The sequence below is a fragment of the Oncorhynchus kisutch genome, linkage group LG23, assembly GCF_002021735.2.
Source record: "Oncorhynchus kisutch isolate 150728-3 linkage group LG23, Okis_V2, whole genome shotgun sequence".
Lineage (NCBI taxonomy): Eukaryota > Metazoa > Chordata > Actinopteri > Salmoniformes > Salmonidae > Oncorhynchus > Oncorhynchus kisutch.
The window spans coordinates 2,538,185-2,555,110 of record NC_034196.2 but is presented as its reverse complement, the minus strand read 5'-3'; the positions used below and the strand labels follow the sequence as shown (position 1 = coordinate 2,555,110).

The 16,926-nt window shown below is 44.8% G+C and overlaps 1 protein-coding gene across 2 annotated transcripts in view; it reads left to right on the top strand.

The window, feature by feature from the left end:
• LOC109868726 (contactin-associated protein-like 4) overlaps window positions 1-16,926 on the top strand; it is a 205,921-nt gene that overhangs the window by 78,797 nt on the left and 110,198 nt on the right. For both annotated transcript variants that reach the window (XM_020458457.2, XM_020458456.2), the window contains exon 5: window positions 15,066-15,275. In XM_020458457.2, coding sequence (XP_020314046.1) covers window positions 15,066-15,275 — 210 coding nt within the window. The remainder of the gene's footprint in view (window positions 1-15,065; window positions 15,276-16,926) is intronic.

The window sequence follows — 16,926 nt, the reverse complement described above, 5'->3', positions numbered from 1 at the left end:
TGTTGCTCTGCTTACGGCCTGGGCATATGCTCTGCTGTCATATTGAGGTCCTTGCTGCAGGGGCAGGGGTCATGGGGTGGGCAGAAGGGGCATTGCTCTGATATGGGGGCTTATATAGGGTGTGGCTAGGGTTTGCTTGGGGTGGTCGTAGCTGATTTTGGATGTGGCTGGTGATGCTGTGTTCTGGGTGTAGGTCCTCTTGGCGTGGGTTCTCTCGGTGCAGGTCCTTCAGGAGGGGGTCTGGCAGGTCTGGGGGGGTGTCTCGCTGGTCTGAGCGGGGTGTCCGTTGCTCTGATGCTCCAGTGTGTAGTACTGGGGCTAGGGTTGAGGGTGACTTCCTTCAGGGTCCTGGCAAAAGTTGGGATTGCTGCTTTGTAGAGGTGGACTTGGTTGTAAAGGCTGTTCAAGTCAAGGGTGGAGTGTTGGGCCAGGTAAGATTAGGTTTTGAGGCAGTCTCACAAAATGCTTGCGTTCACCCGCTGTATGGTGGCAGGGTGAAAGTCTTTTTGTGGTAGCAGGGTGGAGATAACCACTTGTGCATTGGGGAAAGTGGAAGAAACCTTTTCAATCACTCCCTTGAGTGCTTTTGCCTCAATTTCCTGCTGGGCCCTCAAGTCATTTGTGCCCATGTGAATTATGATGTGGCTGGGGGACCCTAGTCTGTCGTCTGACAACAGCTCCAGGCCATGTCTACTGTTTGGGCACCAGAGTTTAGCCACTTTGTGTTTGGGGAAAAGAGTATCCTCTTGAATATATTTGCCTTTTGAATCCATGAGGTACACAATCTCTGGCTTTTGTGTGTCCTCAGTGGATTTATATATATATTTTTAAAAATGTTATTTAACCTTTATTTAACAAGACAAGTCAGTTAAGAACAAACCTTAACCCAGGTGATGCTGTGCCAATTGTGCGCCGCCCTATGGGACTCCCAATCACATCCGGTTGTGATACAGCCTGGAATCGATCCAGGGTCTGTAGTGAAATCTCTAGCACTGAGAGGCAGTGCCTTAGACCGCTGCGCCATCAGGATGTGGGGGGGGCTTATCGGGGGAGCTGACAGGAGGGCTGTTAGGAGGTGGTTCGGTCTGTTGGGTTGGTGGGTCCTATGTTGTCTGTCCCATTGTGGTGTTGAGGCTGTGGTCCAGGTCTGAGGTGAGCTGTTCTGCTGGCTTGTCTGGGGGAAGTGTCCTGCTCTCTGTCATACCTCAGCTTTCTGATCTTGTCCTTCAGTGCCATGTGTGCCTCTTCAAGTTCTCTCACCTCAGTCTGTAGAGCATCCATCTCTCTCAGACAGTCATCCATCTCCACCTTCTGCCCTCCTGATCTTGTTGGCCTGTTTTGTGGGCTTGTTCTGTTTGTATTGTGTGGGCTAGCTCTCTGAGCTCCACCATGTCTCTCTCCAGCTCTGTGAATGTATCTCCTCAATGATGGAGGAGCAGTGCAGTTATGGGACCTGGGTGTGTTCAGTGCTGGGAGGATGACAATCCTCGTCTGCAGGACAGTTTGAAGAGGTGTGATCAGACTCACTCAGGGTGGGGGAGTCATCACAGAGAGAGAGCTTTTTCTGCTGTGCTCTCTCTTTCTAATCCCATAAAAGTTCTGCTGGAACTGCATGAGGATGCCCTGCACCATTAGTGTACAAGACTTGTACACGTGTCTGGATTGTCCTTGAAGAGCTTTTTTTGCAGGGATATTTTTAATTTCCATGAGGTACCGCATTGTAATGACCTCTGGACATGGATAAGCCATTGGGGCTTCATAGGCCTCTACATTTGGGCAGGGGAGGGGCTAAGAAACTCTCCTGCCATTGTGGGGCTCAAGAGTTTACACAACGGACTTCACACTTCAGTGCTAATCGAAATTGCTGCCGGGTCTGTTCTGTCCTAGCAGCTTGGTAGCTTAGTATACATATTTACTTAGCTTTATGTAACAAAATGACCTACTTTTTGGTTTCAGAAGTAGTTTCAGACTGAATATTACTCACTCAGTTTTGTGTTGGATGGTATTTCCAGGTACCGCTGTGTTTCTTCTGCAGTTTTTGGTTTGTTAGAAGTTTTTTCTTGATAGTCCTTGGTAGTAATAATCCATTTAGCACATTTTTTAAAAAATCAAGGTTTTAGTAATGGAATTTTAATATGGATTAAAGGTTTTAATGTTGAGGTTAGTATCCTGTATAAATCCTTCTAAAAAAGGAAAGTTTATCTACATTTATCCAACTCTAATTCTATTTGCAGAAGAACTCATGAGCTCTCTTCCTCTCTCTCAATTCAATTTGCGTTATTGTCTTTACCGGAGAAAAATACCAAAGAATGCGCTCTCTTCCACACGCTTGGAAACACTACAGCCAAAATGGGAGCCATTTAGAAAAACTACAATTTCTGGCTCATTTTTCCAAAAACCAGCCTGAAACTTTTTCTAAAGACTGTTGACATCTAGTGGAAGCCCTAGGAACTGCAATCTGGGAGGACTTGGCCTTATAATAAAAGTGGTAGCCATTGAAAATTGTGGAAGGCTGAATTGCCTTTGGGGGGGGGGGTGGTTTGTCCTCCGGGTTTCGCTTGCCATGTCAGTTCTGTTATACCCACATACACAATTTTAACAGTTTTAGAAACGTTTGAGTGTTTTCTATCCAAATCTACCATATGCATGTCCTAGCTTCTGGGCCTGAGTAACAGGCTGTTTACTGTGGGCACGCTTTTCATCCGGACGTCAAAATACTGCCCCCTACCAAAAAGAGGTTAAACCCTTTACAATGAAGATCTGTGAAGTTATTTGGATTTTTACTAATTATCTTTGAAAGACAGGGTCCTTGAAAAGGGATGTTTCTTTTATTGCTGAGATTATGATTGTTCATGCGATGTTTTAGTAAAAATCCAATTTGGCTTTTACTCAAGACATTGTGCTTATTAACCTCTCTGGGATATGTGGAACCCTAGCGTCCCACCTGGCCAAAAGCCAGTGAAAATGCAGAGTGCCAAATTCAAATAAATGACTATAAAAATCTAACTTTCATTAAATCACACATGTAAGATACCAAATTAAAGCTACACGTATTGTGAATCCAGCCAACATGTCAGATTTCAAAAGGTTTTTCGGCAAAAGCAAACTATGCTATTATCTGAGGGTAGCACCTCCATAAACAAAGAGAGAACATATTTCAACCCTGCAGGCGTGACACAAAACGCAGAAATATAATTCATGCCTTACCTTTGACGAGCTTCTTCTGTTGGCACTCCAATATGTCCCATAAACATCACAAATGGTCCTTTTGTTCGATTAATTCCGTCGATATATATCCAAAATGTCCATTTATTTGGCGTGTTTGATCCAGAAAAACACCGGTTCCAACTTGCGCAACGTGACTACAAAATATCTCAAAAGGTACCTGTAAACTTTGCCAAAACATTTCAAATTACTTTTGTAATACATTATTAGAATACTACAGAAAACCTTGCTCAGGTTACTGTTCACACAAATGCCTCCATAATTGTTAGGTTCAAATTTGTCTCCGTTCTTAAAGATTGGGTTTATGAGTCCTTGATTCCAGGTGTCAGGGAAATAACCTACACTCAGGATCAAATTAAACCGTTTTAAAATATCCAATTGACATTTTAAGCTAATTTGAGCATCTCATTTAGGATGCCATCAGGTCCGCATGCTTTTTAAATTTGAGGGCCTGAAGTTTCTTATAGAGCTCCTGGTCAGTAATTGGGGAGTCCAATGGATTTCGATAGGCCTTTATAGCTTTCCATTCAACTTCTAATGAATTTGGCATTTTTGTGTCACTATTTTGAACTCTGTTGTAGAGTGTTTTAAAATGGGTTGTCCATATGTCACTATTTTGAACTCTGTTGTAGAGTGTTTTAAAATGGGTTGTCCATATGTCACTACTTTGAACTCTGTTGTAGAGTGTTTTAAAATGGGTTGTCCATATGTCACTATTTTGAACTCTGTTGTAGAGTGTTTTAAAATGGGTTGTCCATATGTCACTACTTTGAACTCTGTTGTAGAGTGTTTTAAAATGGGTTGTCCATATGTCACTATTTTGAACTCTGTTGTAGAGTGTTTTAAAATGGGTTGTCCATATGTCACTATTTTGAACTCTGTTGTAGAGTGTTTTAAAATGGGTTGTCCATATGTCACTATTTTGAACTCTGTTGTAGAGTGTTTTAAAATGGGTTGTCCATATGTCACTACTTTGTATCGCTAGTTCCTCTTGTTTTGATTTTTAGATTATTTTCACATTTTAAAAATTTTAAAGTCTCACAGTAATGAAGGCGTACTTCACCATTATTTGGGTCTCTGTACTTTTGGTTTGATAGTGTCCTAAGTTCTTTCCTTATAGTTATACAATCTGCTACAAACCAGTTGTCATCTGTGGTCTTTTTTGTTATCAATTTCAGTTGTGCTTCTTTTGCCGTTTGCCTGAATATATAGTTGATGTTTTCTACTGCTAGCCTTCTTTACTGTGAGTGGATGTGGTATCCAGAAAGTTATCTAAGAGAGAGTTATCTCCTCTGAGTAATATGGGGATTCTGAGTGGGGATATATATTGCGCAAAGGAACACATTTTTTTATGTCAGTACAAATAATTTTTTCAGTTTGATCCAGTTGTGATATTTACCACTTTTGAGGGGATCAATTAGATTTTGTAGTCGGATTTGTACCAAATGATCAATCCTCCAGAGTCTCTGCCTCTATTGACAGAGCTGTGTTTCTATGATAACTCAATTACCTTGTATCCTGTGGGACAGTGAGTGACAACGTCTGCTTTACACCATGTCTCCTGCAGAACGATGACATCAACATCGTAAAAATATTTTTGGAACTCCAATGCTAAACTCTTCAGTCCAAAGGTTGATGAGTTTAGGCCCTGAATGTTCCACATGCTAACTGATAGCGATTTCATGTTGCAAAAAGAAAGAATTGCACAGTCAGAAATACAGTAACTACTAAGTTGTTAGGAGTGTGATGAACAGGATAACAGCAAACAGTTGTTCTGATGAAAATTACAGGCCTCTCTCATCTTTTTCAGTGGGAGAACTTGCACAATTGGTGGCTGACTATATATATATATATATACAGTGGGGCAAAAAAGTATTTAGTCAGCCACCAATTGTGCAAGTTCTCCCACTGAAAAAGATGAGAGAGGCCTGTAATTTTCATCATAGGTACTTATGACTTAATGAATTTATTTGCAAATTATGGTGGGAAATAAGTATTTGGTCACCTACAAACAAGCAACATTTCTGGCTCTCACAGACCTGTAACTTCTTCTTTAAGAGGCTCCTCTGTCCTCCACTCGTTACCTGTATTAATGGCACCTGTTTGAACTTGTTATCAGTATAAAAGATACCTGTCCACAACCTCAAACAGTCACACTCCAAACTCCACTATGGCCTAGACCAAAGAGCTGTCAAAGGACACCAGAAACAAAATTGTAGACCTGCACCAGGCTGGGAAGACTGAATCTGCAATAGGTAAGCAGCTTGGTTTGACGAAATCAACTGTGAGAGCAATTATTAGGAAATGGAAGACATACAATAACACTGATAATCTCCCTCGATCTGGGGCTACACGCAAGATCTCACCCCGTGGGGTCAAAATTATCACAAGAACGGTGAGCAAAAGTCCCAGAACCACACGGGGGGACCTAGTGAATGACCTGCAGAGAGCTGGGACCAAAGTAACAAAGCCTACCATCAGTAACACACTACGCCACCAGGGACTCAAATCCTGCAGTGCCAGACGTGTCCCCCTGCTTAAGCCAGTACATGTCCAGGCCCGTCTGAAGTTTGCTAGAGAGCATTTGGATGATCCAGAAGAAGATTGGGAGAATGTCATATGGTCAGATGAAACCAAAATAGAACTTTTTGGTAAAAACTCAACTCGTCGTGTTTGGAGGAAAAAGAATGCTGAGTTGCATCCAAAGAACACCATACCTACTGTGAAGCATGGGGGTGGAAACATCATGCTTTGGGGCTGTTTTTCTGCAAAGGGACCAGGACGACTGATCCGTGTAAAGGAAAGAATGAATGGGGCCATGTATCGTGAGATTTTGAGTGAAAACCATCAGCAAGGGCATTTAAGATGAAACGTGTCTGGGTCTTTCAGCATGACAATGATCACAAATACACTGCCCTTACGAAGGAGTGGCTTTGTAAGAAGCATTTCAATGTCCTGGCGGGGCCTAGCCAGTTTCCAGATCTCAACCCCATAGAAAATCTTTGGAGGAAGTTGAAAGTCTGTGTTGCCCAGCAACAGCCCCAAAACATCACTGCTCTAGAGGAGATCAGCATGGAGGAATGGGCCAAAATACCAGCAACAGTGTGTGAAAACCTTGTGAAGACTTACAGAAAACATTTGACCTCTGTCATTGCCAACAAAGGGTATATAACAAAGTATTGAGATAAACTTTTGTTATTGACCAAAAACTTATTTTCCACCATAATTTACAAATAAATTCATAAAAAATCCTACAATGTCATTTTCTAGATTTTTTTTCTCATTTTGTCTGTCATAGTTGAAGTGTACCTATGATGAAAATTACAGACCTCTCTCATCTTTTTAAGTGGGAGTACTTGCACAATTGGTGGCTGACTAAATACTTTTTTGCCCCACTGTATATATATATATATATATACTCATTGAACAAGTAAACCTTTAGTACAACAGGTGTGTGTGTGTGCATTTAGTGCAGATTAACTGTTTAATCTCACTCAATCCTACAGGGTTCTCTTGTCCTCTGAGGACCTCCGCATAGCTGCGCTGGTCCTGCTGTTGTGCCCGGGGGAGTGGGGGGGGCCAGGTCTGGGCCAGGGGGGCTTCCTGTCTGGTCTGGTAGAGGTGGTGTTCTGGTGCAGGGTAGTAGGCTGGGCCCGGTCCAGTCTGGCTAAGCTGATGGAAGTGGTGATGCTCTGGTGGAGAGTAGGACCTGTGGGGTGCGCTGGGTCTGGTGGGGCGTTGAAGGGGCCTGGGGCTCCTTGGTGGTGCAGTGGTCTGGTAGGGTTCTCTGGGGAGGGTCCTCTGTCCAGTGCGGCATGGGGTGTTTGTCTACCAAGTGTCACACCCTTTAGAGATTTTGCAAACATTCACACTGTCTGCTTCCTCAGGTAGGAGTGGTCGTGCAGATGCTCTGGGGTGATTGTTGGGTAGTGAGCAATGTACATATTCGGGAGTAGGCCACGTCAGCGTTAAGTTTATGAATGGTATGGGAATTAAAGTCTTTGCGGGGTGGCAGAGTAGAGATGGTGATGTGGGAGTTGGGGAACCACTCAAAGGCCCTCTCTGCTACTCTGTTGACCAGGCTGCCTACTCTCTCCTGCTCCTCTCTCAGGTTGTTGGTGCCGGTGTGAATAATAATGTGGCCTGGTCAATAAAGTCAGCCTGGGACCGGATGTGGAGGGCATCCTGTGTTTTTTGGCACCATATGTTGGACACCTTATGGTGCGGGAAGAGTTTGGCCACCTCAGTGGGTTTTACCAGAGTAGTGGGTTTACGGTGTGGGGCTTGGAAACAGGGCCTGTGTACAGGGGGGGGGGGGTCAGGGGGCCCCAGAAAGCTTCTCTCTGTAGTTGGTGTCCCCGCTTCCTTGTTGAATGGGGGTGTGAGTAAAGGGTGGTTGGTATGGGAAGGGGTTGTGGATGAGAGTGGGTCAGTGGGGGTGTTAGGGGTGGTGAAGGGCTGTAGCTTCTCTCTGGGTGTCACGGCCGTCAAAAGAAGTGGACCAAATTACAGAGTTGTGAACGTAAAGTTTATTCTATTTTAAAATGTCGCCAACAAAAAAACGAACGAAAGAAACAACCGTGAAGCTTACAGGGCTAAGTGCCACAAACAAAGATAACTACCCACCCTGAAAAGAGGGAAAAAGGCCTACCTAAGTATGATTCCCAATCAGAGACGACGATAGACAGCTGTCCCTGATTGAGAACCATACCTGGCCAAAACATAGAAATAAAGAAACCTAGAAAACAAAAAATAGAATGCCCACCCCACATCACACCCTGACCTAACCAAATAGAGAAATAAAACGGCTCTCTAAGGTCAGGGCGTGACACTGGGAGGCTCTACAGTATGTTCTCTATGCTCTAACTCATATCAAATGTATTTAAATAGCCCTTTGTACATCAGCTGATATCTCAAAGTGCTGTACAGAAACCCAGCCTAAAACCCCAAACAGCAAGCAATGCAGGTGTAGAAGCACGGTGGCTAGGAAAAACTCCCTAGAAAGGCCAAAACCTAGGAAGAAACCTAGAGAGGAACCAGGCTACGAGGGGTGGCCAGTCCTCTTCTGGCTGTGACGGGTGGAGATTATAACAGAACATGGCCAAGATGTTCAAATGTTCATAAACCAGCATGGTCAAATAATAATAATCACAGTAGTTGTCGAGGGTGCAGCAAGTCAGCACCTCAGGTGTAAATGCCAGTTGGCTTTTCATAGCCGATCATTGAGAGTATCTCTACCACTCCTGCTGTCTCTAGAGAGTTGAAAACAGCAGGTCTGGGACAGGTAGTACTTCCGGTGAACAGGTCAGGATTCCATAGCCGCAGGCAGAACAGTTGAAACTGGAGCAGCAGCACGGCCAGGTGGACTGGGGACAGCAAGGAGTCATTATGCCAGGTAGTCCCGAGGCATGGTCCTAGGGCTCAGGTCCTCCGAGAGAAAGAGAGAATTAGAGAGAGCATACTTAAATTCACACAGGACACTGGATAAGACAGGAAAAGTACTCCAGATATAACAAACTGACCCTAGCCACCCGACACATAAACTACTGCAGCATAAACACTGGAGGCTGAGACAGGAGGGGTCAGGAGACACTGTGGCCTCCTTTGTCATCTCCTCTTTTACCTGCACTGGTTCTCTCCTCATGTTGGCCTTTACCTCCTCAAGCGCTATGGTAAGGCTCTCTCTCAGCTCCTGGACAGAGTTCTTCAGGTGGGTCCTGCACTGATTGATCTGGCCCTGAAGAAGCTCTGTGTCTGGGCTGGAGGTGGTGTAGCTGGGGGGCTGCTCCTTCTGCACAGTAACCCACACCTCTAACAGAGCCAACCTGTCTCTCAGCAGGCTGATGGTGGTGTGATCTTGGCTCTGGTGGTCGTAGGCCGGCAGGGGCAGGATAGACCTGTTGAGTGGGTCTGGGCTCCTGCTGCTGGAGAGCTTGAGGTGAGGGGAGAGGTCGGGGGTCATTTTTGGTTTCCGCTATCTTCCTTAGAGTGGAGAAGACCTGCACAAAATAGCTAAGTGCAGCCTCACTGCCCTGGACCAGGACAGTTCCGTTCTGGTACATGTTTACCGTCAGACACCTGTTTTCCTTGTCCTTCTTGCTGTCCTCAAAAATGTGGATTTGTCTTCTCTTGCAGATGCCTTTCTTTGTCTTGCAGCTGAAATGCCTGGTTACAGCTGTAAGCCAGGCAGTAGAGTGGTCTGTGTAAAATAACAGGTTTGTAACAGTCCTGTTGCATGAGCAGTCGGAAAACAAAGTTTCCAGGTTCTCCCTCAGAATTCTGTGTTTAAAATGGATTCTTTCCTTCTCTGATTTGATTTCTGCTGGAAATGATAAAAAAATTGGGGGAAAGTCACTCAGTCACTGCTGCTGCTGGTGCTGCTAGCGCTGCCTCATTGGCCATGTTGATATGGTTACCACCAGCAAACAGTTGGAGCTAGACGGTAAGCTAGCTATATTTGGCTAGCTAGCGCGATTAAGATTGGTCTTTTAACTCACTCTCGTGTCAATCTTTTCCTCCTGTTATGATCTTCAGTTGTACAATTTGATTGCCTTTACATTTTTTGCTAATTTAGTCTTGTAAATCTCACTCTTAACAACCAGAATGTTATAACAAGTCAGGAGCTGTTCTTCTGCATGACTTCTCTCATTCTCTCTCTGTCTCTCTCTCTAGTGAAAACATCAAACTATATTTGAGATTCTTCAAAGTAGCCACCCTTTGCCTTGATGGTAGCTTTGCACACTCTTGGCATTCTCTCAACCAGGTTCATGAGGTAGTGATCTGGAATGCATTGTTAAATGTTAATCTCGTCTTAATGCGTTTGAGCAAATCAGTTATGTTTTGACATGGTACGAGTGGTTACAGAAGAAATCCCTATCTGGTAAAAGACAACATCCATGTTATGACACAGCTCAAATAAGCATAGAGAAACGACAGTCCATCATTACTTTAAGACATGAAGGTCAGTCAATCCAGAACATTTTAAGAACTTTGAAAGTTTCTTCAAGTGCAGTCGCAAAAACCATGGATCGCTATGATGAAACTGGCTCACATGAGGATTGCCACAGGAAAGGAAGACCCGGAGTTACCTCTGCTACAGAGGATAAGATCCTTAGAGTTACCAGCCTCATAAATTGCAGCCCAAATCAATGCTTCACAGAGTTCAAGCAGCAGACACATCTCAACATCAACTGTTCAGAGGAAACTGTGTGAATCAGGCCTTCATGGTTGAATTGCTGCAAAGAAACCACTACTAAAGGACACCAATAAAGAAGAAGAGACTTGCATGGACCAAGAAACACGAGCAATGGACATTAGACTAGTGGAAATCTGTCCTTCGTCTGATGAGTCCAAATTTGAGATTTTTTAGATTTTTGGTTCCAACCGCTGTCGTTGTGAGATGCAGAGTAGGTGAACGGATGATCTCCACATGTGTGGTTCCCACCGTGAAGCATGGACAAGGAGGTTTGATGTTGTGGGGGTGCTTTGCTGTGTAAGGGCTATTTGACCAGGGAGAGTGATGGATGCTGCATCAGTTGACATGACCTCCACAATCACCCGATCTCAACCCAATTTAGATGGTTTGGGATGAGTTGAACCGCAGAGTGAAGGAAATGTAGCCAACAAGTGCTCAGCATATATGGGAACTCCTTCAAGACTGTTGGAAGAGTATTCCTCATGAAGCTGGTTGAGAGAATGCCATATATATATATATATATATATATATACATACACACACACACACATACATACATACATACATACATACATACATACATACATACATACATACATACATACATACATACATACATACATACATACATACATACATACATACATACATACATACATACATACATACATACATACATACATACATACATACATGTATTTACACACTACCGTTCAAAAGTTTGGGGTCACTTAGAAATGTCCTTGTTTTTGAAAGAAAAGCATGGTGACGAGGCGACTCTGGGATGCTAGCCTTCTAGGGAGAGTTGCAGAGAAAAAGCCATATCTCAGACTGGCCAGATGGGCAAAATGGGCAAAATAACACAGACACTGGACAGAGGAACTCTGCCTAGAAGGCCAGGATCCCGGAGTCGCCTCTTCTCTGTTGACGTTGAGACTGGTGTTTTGTGGGTACTATTTAAAGAAGCTGCCAGTTGAGGACTTGTGAGACATCTGTTTCTCAAACTAGACACTAATGTACTTGTCCTCTTTTCAGTTGTGCACCGGGGCACCCCACTCCTCTTTCTATTGTGGTTAGAGTCAGTTTGCGCTGTTCTGTGAAGGGAGTAGTACACAGCATTGTATGAGATCTTCAGTTTCTTGGAAATTTCTCGCATGGAATAGCCTTCATTTCTCAGAACAAGAATAGACTGACGGGTTTCAGAAGAAAGTTATTTGTTGAGCCTGTAATCGAACCCACAAATGATGATGCTCCAGATACTCAACTAGTCTAAATAAGGCCAATTTATTGCTTCTTTAATCAGGACAACAGTTTTCAGCTGTGCTCACATAATTGCAAAATTATTTTCTAACACAACGTTCCATTGGAACACATTGGTTGCTGATAATGGGTCTCTCTACGCCTATATAACTATTCCATCAAAAATCTTCAGTTTCCAGCTACAATAGGCATTTACAACATTAACAATGTCTACACTGTATTTCTGATCAATTTGATGCTATGGACAAAAAAAAATCGCTTTTCTTTCACAAACAAGGACATTTCTTAGTGATCTCAAACTTTTGAATGGTAGTGTACATCTGATTAAACATTGAATTTGTCCTTAATCGTATTAGCCCATAGAAACACATTGAATAACAGATTCAAACATGAACAAATTGTCAAAGGACTACTTAAAAGGAAGTATGTTTTGATAATAAAAAAATTGAAAAGTAATTTATCGAGGAATTACCCGTATACCTCTTGATGTGGAAACGCCCTACTCATCATCGGTTCGTTTGCAGTGGTCGGCTGAGGCGGACAAGGCTTTTGTTCACCTGAGGGCTCTGTTTACCTCGGCTCCCGTGCTGGCCCATCCGGATCCCTATTTGGGAGGTGGACGCGTCCAAGGCTGGGATAGGAGCTGTGCTCTCTCAGGGTTCCGGTACGCCACCGAAGCTCCGCCCCTGTGCCTTCTTCTCGAAGAAGCTCAGCCCGGCGGAGCGAAACTATTACGTGGGGGACCGGGAGCTGTTGGCTGTTGTCAAGGCTTTGAAGGCATGGAGACATTGGCTGGAGGGGGCTAAACACCCTTTCCTCATCTGGACTGACCACCGCAATCTGGAGTACATCAGGGCAGCGAGGAGACTGAACCCTCGCCAGGCAAGGTGGGCCATGTTTTTCAACCGTTTTGTTTTTTCACTTTCCTACAGACCAGGTTCCCAAAACATGAAGGCAAAATGATTTTCTAAAATGATTTTCTAACACAACGTTCCACTGTCCCAAATGTATGACACAGAGGAGCAGCCCATGAATCCCACTCCCATATTCCCGGCCTCCTGCCTGATGGTGGCGGTAGTGTGGGAGCTGGACATTGAGCGGGCGTTACCTGCAGAGCCCGATCCCCTCCAGTATCCTGCTGGTCGTCTGTACGTTCCGTCTACTGTCCGTGACCGGTTGATCTATTGGGCCCACACGTCAACCTCCTCTGGTCATCCTGCGATCGGTCGGACGGTGTTTGGTTGGGAAGCACTAGTGGCCTACCTTGGCCAAGGACGTGGGTTTATGTTTCCTCCTGCTCGGTGTACGCCCAGTGTAAGGCTCCTAGGCACCTGCCCAGAGGGAAACTACCTGTCGGAGGATTCCTCCCCCCCCCACAGGGAAACACCACGATCCTGGTCGTTGTGGATTGGTTCTCTAAGTCCTGCTGTCTCCTCCCTCTGAGTAATGGGCGGGTGGGGAGAGTGAACCAGGATGTGGGCAGATTTCTGCGGTCGTATTGCCAGGATCGGCCGGGGGAGTGGTCAGCGTTCGTGCCCTGGGACAAGATGGCTCAGAACTCGCTCCGTCACTCATCCACTAACCTCTCCCCCTTCCAGTGCGTACTGGGATACCAGCCGGTTCTGGTGCAGTGGCATCAGAGTCAGACCGAGGCTCCTGCGGTGGACGTCTGGTTCAGGCGTGTGGAGGAGACATGGGACGCAGCCCATGTTCACCTCCAGCTGGCCATGCTGCACCAGAAAACCAGCGCAGACCCCGGTGAGGCCCCGGTGTTCGCACCGGGGGACCGGGTCTGGCTCTCGTCCCGAAACCTGCCCCTCCACCTGCCCTGCCGGAAGCTGGGTCCGCGGTTTGTGGGGCCATTTAAAGTACTGAGGAGAGTGAACGAGGTTTGTTATAGGTTACAGCTCCCCCTGATTACCGTATTAACCCCTCGTTCCATGTGTCTCTCCTCAGGCCGGTGGTGGTTGGCTCGCTCCAGCAGTCTGAGGTGCAGGAGGTTCCTCTGCCCCCTGGATGGGGCCCTGGCGTACTCTGTTCGCTCTATACTGGATTCGAGGCGTCGGGCGAGGGGCCTTCAGTACCTCGTGGGGTGGGAGGGGTACGGTCCTTAGGAGAGGTGCTGGGTTCCGGTGGAGGAAGTGTTGGACCCTTCAATGCTGCGGGAGTTCCACCGTCTCTGCCTGGATCGCCCTGCACCTCGCCCTCCGGGTCGTCCCCAAGGCCAGCGTCGGTGCGCTGCTGGAACCGCGTGTCAAGGGGGGGTACTGTCACGACTTCCGCCGAGTCGGGTCCTCTCCTTGTTCGGGCGGCGCTCGGCGGTCGGCCTTCTAGCCATCTTCGATCCACTTTTCCCCGTGAGCTCACAACGGGTTATTTTTGTGCCTATTTATCTTCTTGTTCTGGATGCCGTTGGTTTTGCATAATAAATCTCCGGTTATCACCCAGTTCTGCTCTCTTGCTCTCCTGCACCTTCTCTATCGCCAATTACGCACCCGCTGCAGTCATATTAGTGTGTAGCCCAAACCGCTCTTATGCTACAGACATTTTTTTGTGAGAAGAACGATTTTCTGTATGTGTTCTTGTCTGACAAACACCACTGTAGCTCAGCCACCTTCTATCACAGATATGGAAAACCAATATTGGCGTATGCGTTGGATTTAGACACAGCCTATACAAAAACAGATATCTCTGGCTTAAACAGACGGATGTCATTTTATGTTATTATGCCTCGATCGGTGCATGGGGGGCCACAAACGGAGAAATCATTTTTTATACAAAAATATATATAATAATAAATATGCCCAGCTTATGAGGCCCATTGATGATGTGAGGCCTCTTTTGCCTCATGGTATATCCCCCACTGTACATTACCAACAATATAAATAAGATCAAATATAAGATAAATGATCAAATGTGTCAGTACCCTCATATTAAAGTGTTCTTAATCACAGGTCTTCAATCATTGAAGTGGTTTGATGTGTGAGGGACAAAGGCTACCCTGCTTCATTAGAAGCAGTTAAGTATGGAGAAATTAGCTTCTTATCTGAATCTCACTCAACCAGCACACACTGGAGTCTATAATGTATAGCTAATAGCTCATGAAAATACTGAACACTCTGAATGACCACCACTTTGAGACTGAATCACCTCCTCATGCCTCTACTATTCTCTTTAAGTGGTTTAAATTCAGTTATTCCAGTTGGTTTACAACTAGAACTGAAGATAATGTATGCGTTTGTCTTTCTGCTGAATATGCGGGTTGTGATATGCATTTCTACTCTCCTAGTGCAGAATCTTGTTGTAATGTAATCTCTTGTTTGCAGAGTCTGATTGTACTACATCCTACTGTAGAATCTTTACTTATGAATATGTTTTTTTGCAGAGTCTGATGTGGCAAGTTTTGAAGGCAGTGGCTGCTTGCTCTACAGGTTCAGCCCCAACCCAACACCAATTCGAACAGCCAAAGACAGTATCTCTCTGAAGTTCAAAACCCTGCAAAACTCTGGGACACTGATACACACAGAGGGACAACAAGATCGCAGCCTCACGCTGGAGTTGCACAAAGGAACACTTTTACTCCACCTCAGAAAAGGTACAGTACTAATCACAGTACCATCCCATAATATCCTACAGCGTCTACTCTACTTTTTATGCGATGTATGGTTTTCACAGTTAGGCACGTGTTTAGTGCCGACTCAGTGGTTTCAGGAGATTAGCGTACTGTAGTAAAAACGATACATTGACTACTTAGTACGTACAGCACAGCAGAGCCGGAAAATAACGTTTGAAGTGGGGCTGAACTTCAAGTGGGTACTGTGTTGTCTGGGAGCCAGCTTGTCGAAGGCATCGACATATGCTACACCTCTTAGCAGGACCATCTGTCTATTGCATACTACACCTCCCAGCTTGCCCTCCTCCTGGCCCTCCTCCCAGCCTTGCTCAGCCTAGCGCTCCACTAGGATAGAAGGAGGGCAGGAGAGACACCTCTCTCTCTGTCTCTACAGGGAGGTTAGTGCTTAGTGCAGATCTACTTTACTAAAATTTTACGGAGCGTACAAGACACACACACACAGAGCACATGGAGCACACATGGAGCACTGTAGTGCAGATGTACTGTCAGCACATTAAGCATGTCTAATACTCTGTTGGCCTACATAGGATTGTTGAGACAGTTAAGATAATTTAGGGTCACAACAATATACTTACTGAATTATTTAGGTCAGGATACCTAGTTGCTGGATATGGTAGTTTGCTGTATACTGTAGTTGGTTAGGATATCTAATCCCAAAACCCAATAAAGGGTATTTTCAATGATGCTCTGTTATTCATTAGTAGTGGTAGACCTAAAAATTTAACTGGACAATCTTTCTCTGGAAAGACATGATTTTCAAAATAGAAGGATGGGGAAAAGAGAAAGCAAGTGGATCTGTGCCAAAAACAGAATAAAAGGTAAAAAACAATAATCGTATATCAAACTACTTGAGAGGATCAAATTGCCTGCTGGACTAAATCAATCAAAATGGCCATAGGCTACAGTATCTATCATCGTGATTTATTTTTTTCATGTTACAGTGCATTGATGACTGAGGCCTAACTGAAGACGGTTGTGAGACCACAATCTATTTGAGTGACAAAGATGTTTGAGCATTTCATTTCTGGTGGAAGTAGATACTTACACACCTGGATGGGCAGGCACTCCTGTCTGAGCATGTCTGAGCATAGTGTGGACATTTCAAAAGTCTGTTTGTAGGAGTTTATACCCATTTGTGATTTAACATTTATTTGACCAGGTTTTTCCATTCGAGGTCTAAATACCTCCTCCATATATCTCTTCCAACAATAGCTAATAGGCACTCCCTCTAAGCAGTTCTAAGTTAGGTTCACTCTCTAGAGCAGGGCAAAGGCCGGCCCAGAGGCCGTATGCGGCGACCTGATTCAAAAATAATTTGCGATTAGTCAAGTTTTGAAAAACGTATTTGTCATTCAAATTAAAAGCCCAATGAATACTGGCCTTTGTGTAATGATTGAACTCCCACCGCTTGTGGGACATTTATTTTGAAGGCCCGTATAAATAACAACTGCACGAGGACAGACAGTGACCGACAGGCTGACGCACACGTCAAAGTTACAAATGGCGGCTAGCTAGAATTTGTGCAAAGGATTTCAAAGAAAAGGAAAGTAGACAATGAATGTAGGGTGTCCCAGAAAGAGTGGACATCAAAAATATTTATTTATTGAGGTAT